The 14,291-nt window shown below is 35.3% G+C and overlaps 1 protein-coding gene across 1 annotated transcript; it reads left to right on the forward strand.

Annotated features, from left to right (window-relative positions):
• The first annotated feature begins 1,852 nt into the window (after positions 1-1,852).
• On the forward strand, positions 1,853-13,511 carry LOC117329964 (heat shock 70 kDa protein 12B-like). The gene is made up of 7 exons (XM_033888196.1): positions 1,853-1,873; positions 7,438-7,659; positions 10,729-11,025; positions 11,228-11,455; positions 11,749-11,911; positions 12,315-12,486; positions 12,991-13,511. Exons 1-7 carry the CDS (start codon positions 1,853-1,855, stop codon positions 13,382-13,384), a joined length of 1,497 nt encoding a protein of 498 aa, XP_033744087.1. The 3' UTR covers positions 13,385-13,511.
• Positions 13,512-14,291: the final 780 nt, after the last annotated feature.

Consider the following 14,291-nt stretch of genomic DNA (forward strand, 5'->3'; position numbering starts at 1 on the left):
TCTATTTGTGAATCAGTAGCTGCTATATAACTTTGCAAGATAGAAGTTGAATTATATATGGAATGTAAGGAAAACATAGTAACCAACATGTGAACAAGATCGTAATCGTTCTGAATATCGATTAAAAAATGCATCAAATAACAAAATATTGTTAATTAAAAAAAAGCTAAATTATTGAGGCTACGATTCTCAGGGGGTGGGGACCCTTTATAAGGTCATTGGTAATTATCTGTTTAGACCGTTCTATGATTACCGTTTCCTATTCAGAGGTCAGTTTATGACGCTGTCAAAGCATATTTTGACAAGGTGAATAACAAGTGACGACACCCGAAGCAAGGCCCAAAGGTCAGAGTCAGGTATGTCAAGTCCTCAAAATGAGAGCCAGGGTGGTGACAACCAGTCATACCAACGGTTATCGAACACGCCTAACTTCATACCAACGGTTATCGAACACTTCTTACATCATACCAACGGTTATCGAACACGCCTAACTTCATACCAACGGTTATCGAACACTTCTTACATCATACCAACGATTTTCGAACGCGCATTACTTCTTTTTTCTTTTCCAAACAAACATTTTATTCACTCAGATTTATAGCAATACACATTACAATATTTGTCCTCTCACAAGAGGGCTCTCACTCGTCATACTTCATTCACACACTAATTTAATTTACTAGTTTCCATATTGTGTACTGTACCTTATATATCTATTGACTAGACCTAAAAAAATAAAAATAAAAAATATATTACACGGTTTTTGTGTTGTTACTTACTTCATGTTATACATTAATGACCCTCTTGCTAGGGTGATATGAAGGTTTGTCAACCTGAAGTAGCCATATGACTGCTGGGGGTAGACAAACCTTCAGATCACCCTGGCAAGAGGGCCATACATTGTTTATTATGCCGAAAAAAGTACATGTATAAGTAGAGTTTTTCTTTGTGTGTGCGGAATCTTTGTTAAGGAGGATAGCGAGTATTTCCTCGTCATTTTCAACATGAAACCTTCGCTTGTTATTGTCAGCCTCCATGTTTGTTTATAAATACCAGCTGCTATCGAACCGCCATATCAAACATTTTTGAACACGCCTAACTTTATATCGCACATGAAACTATGTTTACCACTGAGATCATGATGTCAACCGTCAATCATGTAAAAAAAAAATCAGGCAACTGGGCATTTCAAGAACACTCAGATAATGCTCAGTATCTACTAAATGTCTTCGGTATTCCTCTTTGTTGTATATGTAGTAAAATATATTGAACTAATCAAACATCGTGGGACGCAGTTACACTAGTATTTTACCAATAGTGACAGATATAGGTCTCTCTGATCGCGACCAAATTACATTTTTGGAGGAATTGCACAAGCGGACTTCAGACGTTGGGGATTCCACACCTTATTGGGCTGTAAATTTAAAGCGACTACATACTAGTAACAGAACACAAGGGTCAGGTTGATCAATATTGCTGAACCACACACATTTACAGGGAACTTACATCTCCAGTCTACCTTCTGTCTCTTTATCACAGCCGAAGCGCACTAATTCAGGTAAGGGATTTGCCTAATTGTTGCCGAATCGGATGGTTAGGTATGATATGTCTAGGAATAATATATTTTGTAAAATGTCTGATATTAACAAGCTACCAAGGTACATGTATTGACAATTGAACGCCCATATTTTTTCACATACTAGACATTAATTTCCTGTTGGCCCACAGAGAAAGAACACCAAGTAAAGCAATTATATAATTCAAGTATGCTTGCAAAGCCGAGGATTTGATTTTGTGCTTTTTTATTGAAATCACAGGTTCTAGGACACCTGTAAGACTTGTCCTCTACGGTATGGGGAACAAAGCGGGTAAGGTAGGTCACCAGTTTTTCTCACCGAGACATGTGCTATGTGGTACAGATTTATCTGTCATAACCTCAATGTAAGAGAACAAACACAAAGACTTATGTATGAAGGGAGAATAGTTATATGACTGCTAAGTAAACTTTAAGGATTTCTAAAGATTGAACGACGAATTGAGATATCATTTGACCAATTTGTCTTCGTTCTTTTGTATTTGTTTTTGTTTTTCCTGTTGGCATTTTCTATTACGTATGCAGTTGCAGTATTCGCAAATAATCGTATAGCAGTACTAAGGCCACAGCGGAGTTACTTATAGTGTAAATGGATCACCGGATCTGAGGTCTGATTCCCACGACCGTCTGAATGAACGTCTGTCACTACCAAGTCACATTTCACCTGATGACACGTAACATCTGACCTACAGAAATAGTTACCTATAAATTCTTTGTCATATAGAATGCTTGTTTGTTGACCGATGGTAAAGGAAATTGTCATTTTTAACGTGGAACAATTAAATCGGGTAGTCTATCAAGCGTTAAATAAGAGGCATCGTTTCATTTTGTGGAATTTAATGTCCTCGCAATGACATCAACCGGGGCAATGTGATGACATAAAGAAAGTAACATACGGCGTACAAAGGGTAAGGTAAATAGTCCATGTATTGCAAAGGGGCAAAGATATATCATTGTTCTCTTCAATGCCCACAGAAAAGGGGCATATATATATATATATATATATATATATATTTATAGAATAAAGTTAAAATGTCCATGTGATGGTAATTGCTCTAGCAGATTATAAATATATAGCATTGTCTACAGAAAAGGACAGAGATATAATATTGATTTTTAATGTCCCCAGGATATATGACATCCATGTTGATCTTTTTATTTTATTTTTTTTATTTTTTTTATTATTATTATTATTATTAGATCCAGACAAACATATACATCTATACTCTCTTAATTACGTACATGTAATAAATTTTTATGAATACTCATATTTTAAATCTACTATTACATTCTTAATTAATGGGCAGTACAGTGTATGTAGAATTGAAACAATCAACAAATGAATATATTGACTGGAGCTAATTGAAAAACGGGTTTGGGGGATAGTTTGGATAAAAAGTAGAAACTGATTTAGAAAAGGAAATACAAAGATAAGAGAGAAAGGAACATAAAAGGAAGAAGAGAAGAAGAAACGAGATTTCCGACGAAAGCAAAGGCAATTCCTGAAAGGGTGACAAAAAATAACTGACTATTGCTAATAAAGCATTTAAAAGTATCTTCCTTGTCATATTTTTTTGCTAAGTATCTCTCGATGTTATATGAAGTTTTAAGGTTACTTATTAGAGTGGGTAAGTAAAGAGCTTTACCTAAACACTTGTGACAATAAATATAGTGCTTCATATTTAGTATCATAATCTTTTCAGCTCTGTTATTTTGGTGTGGGTTTTGTGCTATTTTACCAAAAATGAAATCTTTTTTACATACATTAAATGTCTCATTACAAGTAATTTGCACCCAAATTTGGAAAGCCATAATTAAATTTTGGACTTTATCACATTCCCAAAGTACATGCTGTATTGTTTCTTTTTCTATGAAGCAGAAATTACACAAATCAGACTGAACCAAATGAATCTTTTTCAAATAAGTGTTTGAAGCTAAGACATGATGATTAATTCTAAATTACAACCATTGTAGTTTTGAATTTTTATTTGTGTGAATAGGCAATCTGTATATTTTCTTCCATTCCTCAATAGGTATATTTCCAAATATGGTGTCCCACTTTGGGACTGTGGGCAATACATTATTTTTATTCAATACATTATACATATCTCTTGTACCTTTTTTACTTTTAATAACAATATCAATATACAGTGGTATCAATGGTAATGTAAGTTTTTTTTCTCCAAAATTCCATCCTAATCGTTTAACTGCCAAAATAATACCATTATAATCAAGGAAGTTAGTATTTAAATTAAATGTTTCATTAAATTCATTCTGTTGAAGAAAGCTGCCATCTTCTTTAAGTAAATCATTTATAAAAATCACACCTTTATCAAACCATTGCTTATAATATACAGTATTATTACCTATTTTTATTAAATCATTATACCAAATTGGTAGAGATAATATTTGTTCTGGAATAAATATTTCAATTTTCCCTCTTAATGTATTCCACGCTATAAAAACATCAATCCAAAATTTGTTATGAAGTACAGTTTTGATATTATATTCAATATATCTATTTCCTAACGTTAAAAGCTTATTTCTATTAAATTTTGTAAAAAGAAGTGTCTGCCAATTTGAATTATTAAGACAAATATTTCTAATCCATGTTGATTTTAAGGTCATTTCAAAATGTTGGATATTAACCATTTTCAAGCCAACTTCTTCATAACATTTCACAATAATATCTCCTTTGACCTTTGCTATTGGACTTCCCCAAAGGTATTCATTGAACATATTTTGAATCTCTTTCATAGTAGATTGGTTAGGTGATGGTAATCCTATAAATAAGTGTGTAAGCATTGGTAGTAGTATTGGTTTTATTACGGTTACTCTACCTATCGGAGTTATATATCGTCTATTCCACTGTTTAATTAGTGCCTTTAATTTTGTAATTTTTTCTTTGAAGTTAGACTGAACTATTTTACTGAGGTCAACATTGAAGTTAATTCCTAAAAGATTAAAATGTGTTGAACCCCAAGATTATTGACTAATTTCTCTGAACTGTATTTTTTACTCCCTATCCATATAACTTGTGTTTTTGTGTAGTTTAATTTGAGTGCCGATATTTCCCAGAAGTAATTAAGTTCTTTTAAAGCATACCTAAGTGATGTTTCAGACCATCTAGAATAAGAGTCATCAGCGAATTGTGATATAAGATGTTCTGTTGTGTCAATTTTAATGCCTTTTATATGTGTATTTGTTCTTAATTGAATTGCTAATATTTCTGCACAGAGAAGAAAAATATAGGGTGATAATGGATCTCCTTGTCGACAGCCTCTTTCTAGTTTAATGGGTTAAGATAAATTTCCACCTTGGTTTACAAAAGAAAAGATATTATTTGTAAAAGTTTTTATCCAATGTTTAATTGAGTTCCCAAAGTTGAAAAATTCTAAAACTTGATCTAAAAATGTCCATGAAACAGAATCAAAAGCTTTTTCGAAGTCTATTAAAAGAAGCATGCCTGATATATGTTGTTCTTCTGTATAATCCATTACATCATAAATTAATCTAGTATTATCAGCTATATACATGCATCTGCCCGGAATGAAATTGAGCTAATTGTCGACAGGCTAAGTAACGTACAATATATAATTGTCAGTTAGGTTGTCATTGGCTCTCTGGACATCTCATTAGTTGATTGACATTTACGAAAACCATTACTGATTTCATACTTAAGATGGCGGTTGGAAATTGTGCATATTTTATCCAAAGAAATAGAAAGTAAATTAAAGTACATTGATTGATATAGATGCATACCTATGTTCTTCACAGATCAATGTCAGATCCATGGCCTTTATTTTCTTACTATCTTTTCAATATGAACATTTTTCTTTAAAGGAATTTCACAGAAATGTTCATCCTGCTTCTGAAGTTATTCCACAGCTCGTACATTTCAATTTTCAGAGATGCCAAGATGGTCATATACATACTGATCTTCGGGTTATTAATGGAGGCATGAAAAAATGACTTTTATAAACCCTCGTCAGGTCTAGTTCATGTAGCGCAGTATACTGCCTTTGTTGATTGAGAAACAGCTACAGTAAAACCTTGCTATACCGAATTCCATCGGACCAGGAGAAATAATTCGTTATAACAGAAATTCGTTATAGGGTTTCTGAAACTAAACGTTAAAGTCATATAGGTCTACATTATACATATGTAAGCTTAGTTCCATCCCGATTCCACGTATGTTAGTCCATAAACACAACCAAAGACGACTGCACGTTACAAATATCTTATTTCATAAATAGACATCTTTCTAACTCATTTTATTTCTTAAGCGTACATCTTTTTAAACCAATCTGTAATTTTGACTTGTTTTTTGACTGAGACTTTTTCAAAGTATGCTTGGAATGCTTATAAGTTGCTGAATAGTGCTTGCGGAGCGTTTACTGTCTGACAAATATATCTGCGTAACGTTTCAACACATTGACAACCACCTAGAAAAGCACGATTTATTTACGCATGGCTGATTAGTTTGAATATCCAAACGTACTTATACGCCACATACTGGACTGATGAAACAATAGTGAATACTGTTTACCTGAGACTACATGTACCTGTGTTACTTTCATGTCCCCGGGCTATTCAAACTTACCTGTATACACGTTCGATCGTATTTAGTTATGTGTCGATCGATTCCCTTTTATGGCCCCAGGTTTCACTTTGAAACGAGGCCACACTCAGCACTTCCGGGAAAATGTGCCGGGAAAATTTGTTATAGACGCAAATATTGACTTGACGGGACCACGAAATCACTTCGTATCCAAAGATAATTCGTTATATGCGAATTCGTTATACGTTGCAAAAAATAGTGTAACGCGCAGCACGTGTACCGCAGGGGTGCCACGTGTGTCGGACTGCTACCAAGTTTTTGCCCAGGGTTCGACTGCCGCTTTCGCTTGCAGATTCCAAATACGAATGAATTTTCAAGTAATAGACAATATTTAGTAAACTGGTGAGAAAGAAAATGGACTCGTCATATAAAGTTCAACAATTTATTAACATGTGTAAAAATAACAAAGTACCAAAATAATACCCGTGAGACACAGTGAGGAGTTTACAGTTATATACGTCTAGCTTAAAACATATGCCAACCATCGTTTAATCACAACTAACCATATAAATGAAATAAATGTAGTTTACCCCGAGTCTCAAGCACGTGGCATGTCCGGTCAGAATACACATTTGCTAACCACCCGTCTTTTCTCCCGTATCTACTTACGAGGTCACCAACAACCATCCCTCGCTTAACCGGTATAGAAACAGCCCGAGAGGCGGAAATATTCTCTAGCCACTCCGCGAGTGCTCTCAAAATGGAATAATTCCTTCAAGCAACAACCTGACTTCCGACATGACACAGGCACACGAGACTCAAATTAAACAAAGTTCTATACATCGAAAATACATCAAAATACTACACGTGAAAATAAAAATACATGTACGATAGTGGCAAATAATATCCAGCAGACAAATTAATATGAAATTTAGGAAAGGATGGGCGACGGTTATCTAATTAATTTCACTGATTAAAAGTCAACACCACTTACCCTGCTGACACCCGGACGAAAAGTGATTGACCCCACAGCAGCACGGGTATCTTATGTAACCGGATGTTACAATTTTCCGGAATGAGTGCAAAAATAAACGAGCGGAACGCAACTGCGTTACAATAGTATAAGTAAAGAGGAGCCAAAACCGGGGATTTGAGTTTACTTCGTATCAAGCAGAAATTCGTATCAAGCAGGTTCGTCTTAAGAAAGTTTTACTGTATTACGTTACCATTGCTATATCAAAGAATTAAGCCGATAACGCATTTACGATATTTCATTCTCCAGACAAAAAATGCCAGCTCCCGTAATAAGGCTTCAGCAACCCCATCATCATCGGCAGTGACCCCCAGATCGCCTGGCAATTATGTCCAGTTCGGATCTAGGGCTTCAACAACTTCCTCTACATCGGCAGTGACCTCCAGATCGCCTTCCAATAAAGTCCACTACGGACCTAGAGCTTCAGCAGCTTCCTCTACATCGGCAGTTACCACATCACATCCCAAAAAGGTAAGTATTTCTGTGTAAACTACATTTTCATGTCATATTACACATTATAGAAATCAGCCAAGCTCAAAACTTCAGTAGAAGTTTATATAATTATACATAGAACCTATACATAATCATATCTACATGTACACATGATAGCTAATTTGTCAGTAATGAGATAGACCCCGGTTCTCTAAACAATTGGATGTTATCTATACCATGTTCATGTAATACTGGTTGTATTCAATTATCTTCATATAGTTCTAATTAATGTGGTAATTACATGTAGACTTCAGGTCACGAACCCCATAACTATATTAAGTCGGGGGAAATATATCTGTCCGGCCGATGCACATCATGATTATTATAAAAGAGTAGCCTTCCATTCATACAATGTCATTCCTTCCCGTGCTTTGCACGGACACGCCAGTCATTCGTTCGTGCTTTGCACGGACAATGTCCCTCCTCCCGTCTTCGAACGGACACAACCTATACCTACCTGCATCAATAAACAGAGGAACCACCAATCTACGAATTCGTCATTACTCTACTACTACAACTACACATCTATACCACAAAATACTTAGAAGAATTATTATATTTCATGATAAGTTGGGTGTCCTCTACTATCCATTTATATTTACTAACATTTCATATACTCAAAACCAATATCTTGACCTGATAAGTACATTTTGATGTCAGTGTCAGCTTACTTTCACTGTAGGGTATTCGCTAACTTTACAGTGGTAAAGGACTCGTATCTATTCGATTCCATATTTAATCAATAATTCTTTACTTACCCAATTGACGACATACATTTTTTTTCTCGGATATACATTGTAGTGATTACTTAAGGTGATACTTTAAACTGTTCTGCGTGTATCTCTCTCCCCCTTCTCTTAAAAAAGTCCATATTTCATACCAAATTTACCAGAAGAATAAGATCTTTGTAATTATTATTATTATTATGCAATAGATAAGGAAAAAAGTATGCTGTAAAACCGGGATTATAAAATGAAATAACTACTATGAAAGTTTAACGCAGAAAACGAAAGCACCTGTTCCGATGGAAAAAGAAAGTGTTTTAGATGATTATTCGTTTGTTTGGCTTATTATGATTATGATTATTGATATATGTGCGACCCATCTCATATATTACATAATTTGTAATGAACCACGTGTTATGACTGTACGTTTAAATGAAAAACATGTATATCAAACAGATAGTGATTCCGATTGATGATGGCAAATTTATGAACTGTCAAGCAATAATTACATGTTAGAACGTAATGATGTTTTCATCTGATTAAAGAATGTGTGCTTCACTACACCGGAAGTACATACAAATAAAGTTATTTTTAAATAACACAACCGGTTCAATAATTCCCTTAAACATGTTGAATAATAAAATTGTATATGAAACATTAAAAATACAAAAGTTTGTGAAACCTTTTGTGTATGACTCATGGAATAAAATACTAAACAAAATGATAAAGAAATCAACATGGGTTGGAATCTCAGAATTTGTTTAAAAAAAAAATAAAGGACAATAAGATTGTTCAATTCAAATATAAGCTTATCAATCAAATAATCCCTACTCAGTTACAACTCGAGCAATGGAAAATTACAGACAACCATGCCTGCAAACACTGTGGAAAGTGTGAAGACTTGAAACACTACTTCATAGAATGTGCTTACTTAAAATCCTTCTGGAAAAATGTACATTCAGCACTCTCTACATGTAAGATAAACACAAGTAGAATGTTTGAATTTATTGTGACAGGAAATAACATAAACAATCCTGTATATCACACACCTAATATTATTTATACACTAATTGGATACTCAATCTATAGGACCTACCATATTAGTGACTGTAAAACATCAGCAGTCAGCGTCTTAAAAATATTCAAACAGGACCTTAATAACTACATATGGAAAACAAAATCAACTCAAGAAAAGAAACAACTGAATACTATGGAAAACAAAATCAACTCAAGAAAAGAAACAACTGAAACAGTTAAGTCACCATCTTAAGTCAGACGAGTGAAAAGAATGTACTGAATCAGTGAATGAATGAGGCATGCATGATGGTAATAATATATTCTATATTATATTGATAATTATTAATTAATTAACTCACCTTGTACATATTGTATCTATTACTATTTTTCCGTTGAACTCATATGCAATTTGTAATACTTACCATACTTTTTCATTGACCAGCTGTTCTGGGTTGACATTCACGCGTAGGTCTATATATATAGCTGTGATCCCTGATCTAGCCCACTGACATGGAGTATGTGTGTTTTCGGACTCGATGAGATTAAATTGCTCGAATTAAAAAAAAAAAAAAAAAAAAGTAATAACACCCCCTCCCGACCTCCAAGCTGTAATACATCAAGGCCCTGCCAAATGTGAGGTCATGGAGGCAATACAAATCTAGATTTGTCATATTAACTTGAAAATAGTGTGCTGTATAATGTCTACTTGATTCGTTAGTCCTAGGGATGAGTATGATTGATTGATACATGATAATACAGAAGACGTCTGTCATATAGCCTGAGACAATATTAGATAACCATGTACAACATGTACCATTAATCTCAGATCAACTACGTCAACAGGTAAACAGAATTAGTGCCAAAGGGGAAATGTGTGTTATATAGAAATACAGATCTAGGAATATTTTTAGATATAAAATCTGATATATATTTCTAACTAAATTTTAAAATAATTTATTATATTTCAGTAATTACAGGGGAGAATGGGGGATAAACCTTAATTGTTGAAGTGCAAATTTAGAATATACTTTTATACTATTTTATATCTGATCTGATTTGCACCTGATGCCTTAAGTAATATTATGAGCATATCATTCTTCAGTAGTATCATTCAAACCAAATTGCAGGTCATGCATATCGGTATTCATTATTTGGTACCGAGTTGATGACAAATGCTATTAATTTTTCATGACACGAATTGAGAAAAAGATAATTTCGTTTTTTTAAAGAGCTTGAAGTGACATCTGACGATATAATTCTGCTGAAACTGCCACGGGAATGCTACTGGTTGATGATTTCCTTTCAGGTTGTCAAGTTTCTGAATGTTATGGTGGCGGCTATTGATTTCGGGACCACATTTTCTGGATTTGCCTTTTGTACAAAATCCTGGTACAACTATCCTGGAGGTCCCAGGATCCATATACACCCATGGCCGGCACAAACGACAATGACTGGAAAAGCACCGACATGCGTCCTTCTGGACTCCGACCAAAATTTTATAAGTTTTGGATACGAAGCCAACACTGAGTTTGTAGAGGGGAAATATGATTCAGAATATTGCTATTTCTTTAAACACTTCAAGATGAAGCTATATGAAATGAAGGTGAGTGATTATGTGTCATAAAACACAAAGCTTCCTTTTGCATGTATGAGTGCCATACGGTACTCCAACGGTAAGGAAGGTAACTCAGCAAATTGGTTAGGCCTTCGAGTAATTTTTAAAATTGAACTATCGGATTGTGTTCAGGTTTCATTGACTGGATGTACTTTTGAACCACTGTTGACTTAATCATAATTATCAACAGGAAGAACTTTCAAGAGATACCATGATTGAGTCTCAAAACGGAAAGACAATGCCAGCTATCAAGGTATTTTCTGCTGTCATCAAGTTCGTCAAGGACACGTTATTAACTGATCTGAAATCAAAGAGCCCTTTTTCGGTTTTCCATGCGTCTGACATCCACTGGGTGTTAACAGTGCCGGCGATTTGGAACCTAAAAGCCAAACAGTTTATGAGGGAAGCAGCACAAATGGTGGGCATATTTTTTGGAACTTCTTTTAATACTCAAGTTAAGTTACTCGAGTTAAGATTTCGATGGCATTTATGGCTCTTATAGAAGAGTTTATAAGGAGTAATTATTCTTTCTCTCATCAATATAACATGGCGCATTTCATCATTACACTTGCGTATTTTCGTTTTGATGTTTTCTTGATGCATTACATCAATTTTTGACATAATGATTAAATTATTAATATTGGAGTGCATATTAAGTTGTTAATCTTTGGCATACAATTATTGTTCCTGTAACTATTTCCTCTGCTGCAGGCTGGGATAGATGACAATCAACTAACCTTAGCTCTGGAGCCCGAGGCAGCATCCCTGTACTGTAGGAAGGTGCCCAGCAGCAGTGTTGATAGAACCGCTGGTGGTGGGCCTTCTATAGCAAAATTCAAGGCAGGCGCCAAGTATCTAATAATGGACCTTGGGGGTACGCTGGATTTAATTGATTGATTGGTCGATGTAGATGCAAACTTTGAATATAAAGAGTCATAGATATACAAAATAGCTCCGTTATATATGTTTAGACACATGTTGTATCTTTTACACTATTAATACGTTTGTACAATTCTACAGGCATGTAAATTATGGATTTTTTCAAAGATTAAGTAATTCGTAATTGATGAGATTTTCCCCACTCTGCAGGATCAGAACCAACCGACATCAAGTTTGTCAGAACCAAATGTAGTGCGTCTTCTTTAGATAACGATTTACAGCCATTATTTTCTGTTGATCTTTGAAAGTTTCTTCAACATGTGATCTTACATTTTGATAGTCATATCTGGTGTCAATATAGATGTTTTTATTGAAGTTGACGAATTGAAATATTTCAGGCGGAACAATTGACATAACAGCTCATGAGGTACTAGAGAATGATCATCTAAAGGAGATCATCGAGCCCACAGGGGGCTACTGGGGCAGTCTCAGAGTCAATGAGGAATTCACACGCTTCTTGCAGCGGTTGTGTGGTCAAGATGTCTTAGCGGAACTGCAGACGAATAATCCGGCCGATTGGCAAGAGATTATTGACGAGTTTGAACGGAAGAAGTGTGCTTACGACCCAAATGGTCAAGCGGAGAAGGTTAAAATTCGGATCCCGTCAACTCTTCCAGCAGAATTTGAAGAAATGACAGGATGTAGATTGGAGGAATGCATAAATCAATCACCATTTTATGATAAGGTAGACTTTAAGAGAGACAAATTGAAAATGGACAAAACTTTGTTTGAATCATTTTTCAAGGCATCAACAACAAACACCGTGAGTCAAGTCGAGGAATTACTGGGTCAAACTCCCCAGTTACATGATTTGGGGACAATTCTTGTTGTAGGAGGATACTCAGAATCTCCCTTGATGAAGAAGGCTATCAAAGATGCGTTTGCAAACAGATACAAAATTGTGATTCCTGAGAATTCTAGTCTTGCGATCCTACAAGGTGCCGTGATGTACGGGTTTGAACTAGATGCAGTCGAGTCACGTGTGTGTAAATACACCTATGGTCTAGGGCACCAAAGGAGGTTCATAGAAGGATTTGATGACCCGAAGAAAAAGAGAAGGCATGGCCGTTACGGCTACGTTGATGATGCATTTGACAGACATGTCAGCAAAGGTGATTTGGTGCAGTATGGGAAATTTCAAGACGGGAAAGACTACCACCCATTGAATAACCATCAAACGCAGGCATGGTTTGACTTTTACGCTTCAGACGCGAAGGATCCGGAATTTGTGAACGAAAATTCGTGCGTCTGTCTTGGATTTGTTGGGGTAGAATTGTCACCTAGACAGCGCGGACTAGATTCCACTGTAACCTTGGCGATAAACATCAGCGGCACGGACATAGAGGTTCGGGCTACAGAGAAAAAGACGGGAAACGTTACAACATCCTACTGTAACTTCCTTGGTTAGGACTGTTGTAGAACATTAATGTAACCAGAACATTGCATATGAATACATTTTAGTACGAGTGCTATTTTATTTTATCCTCCCGTCGTAGTCTGGAAAAGGTTGAACTGATAAAGTCATTGCTTTGTTCTACTTTACATGTGTGCATTATGTGATTGGCTTTGTAATTAGTTACCATTGCAGTGTAGCTGTATAACGTTTCTACTTTACACAGCGCGAGTTCTTCCCTAATGATATCTTTTGTCATATTTTGTTGCGTATTGGTCAATGTTGAATTGCAAGGGGCTTCGTAACGCTTGGGATGCCTTGTTTGTATAATAAGTCTGCTGGTTTAAAATTTCCTATTGCTAACTTTCCATTTCTTGATGGTATAATCTCTGCCTTTAGGTATATTAGTACTACTACATTCGTATCAAAAGTATCAAACTAAGACCTGGTTTATGCTATAATTTTGTGAAAACTGTCGCCTGCTTACAGAAAAATGACCGCTATTTAAGGTCAAACATAAGATCCAAGAAATCAAATTTTCTTTCGCTGCTCTCCATAATCCAACGATGTACCGTCAATTTATATTTAGTGATTTCACCAAAACATGAGAGTTGTGACAGGCGCTTGCATAGAAAATGAGAATTAAAAAAAAAAGATGTCAGTGGTATGTATATTGTGCAAAAGTGAAGGCCGGAAACTCCGTCACGAGCGAAACGTCAACAATACACACAATATAATATATATAACTTTGGAAATGGTCATCACGTCAAACGTGACACTCTTATCAGGCACGGTGTCTATGATTAAGTTTTTGTGAGAGGAGTCTATTTGATAAATAACCCGAGAAACAAGACTTGTCTCATATGTGCGTATATCGGATAGGGATATACCACCCGAATTATAGATTACCAAAAAGTACACC

Source organism: Pecten maximus, chromosome 6 (genome assembly GCF_902652985.1).
Source record: "Pecten maximus chromosome 6, xPecMax1.1, whole genome shotgun sequence".
Taxonomy (NCBI): Eukaryota; Metazoa; Mollusca; class Bivalvia; order Pectinida; family Pectinidae; genus Pecten; species Pecten maximus.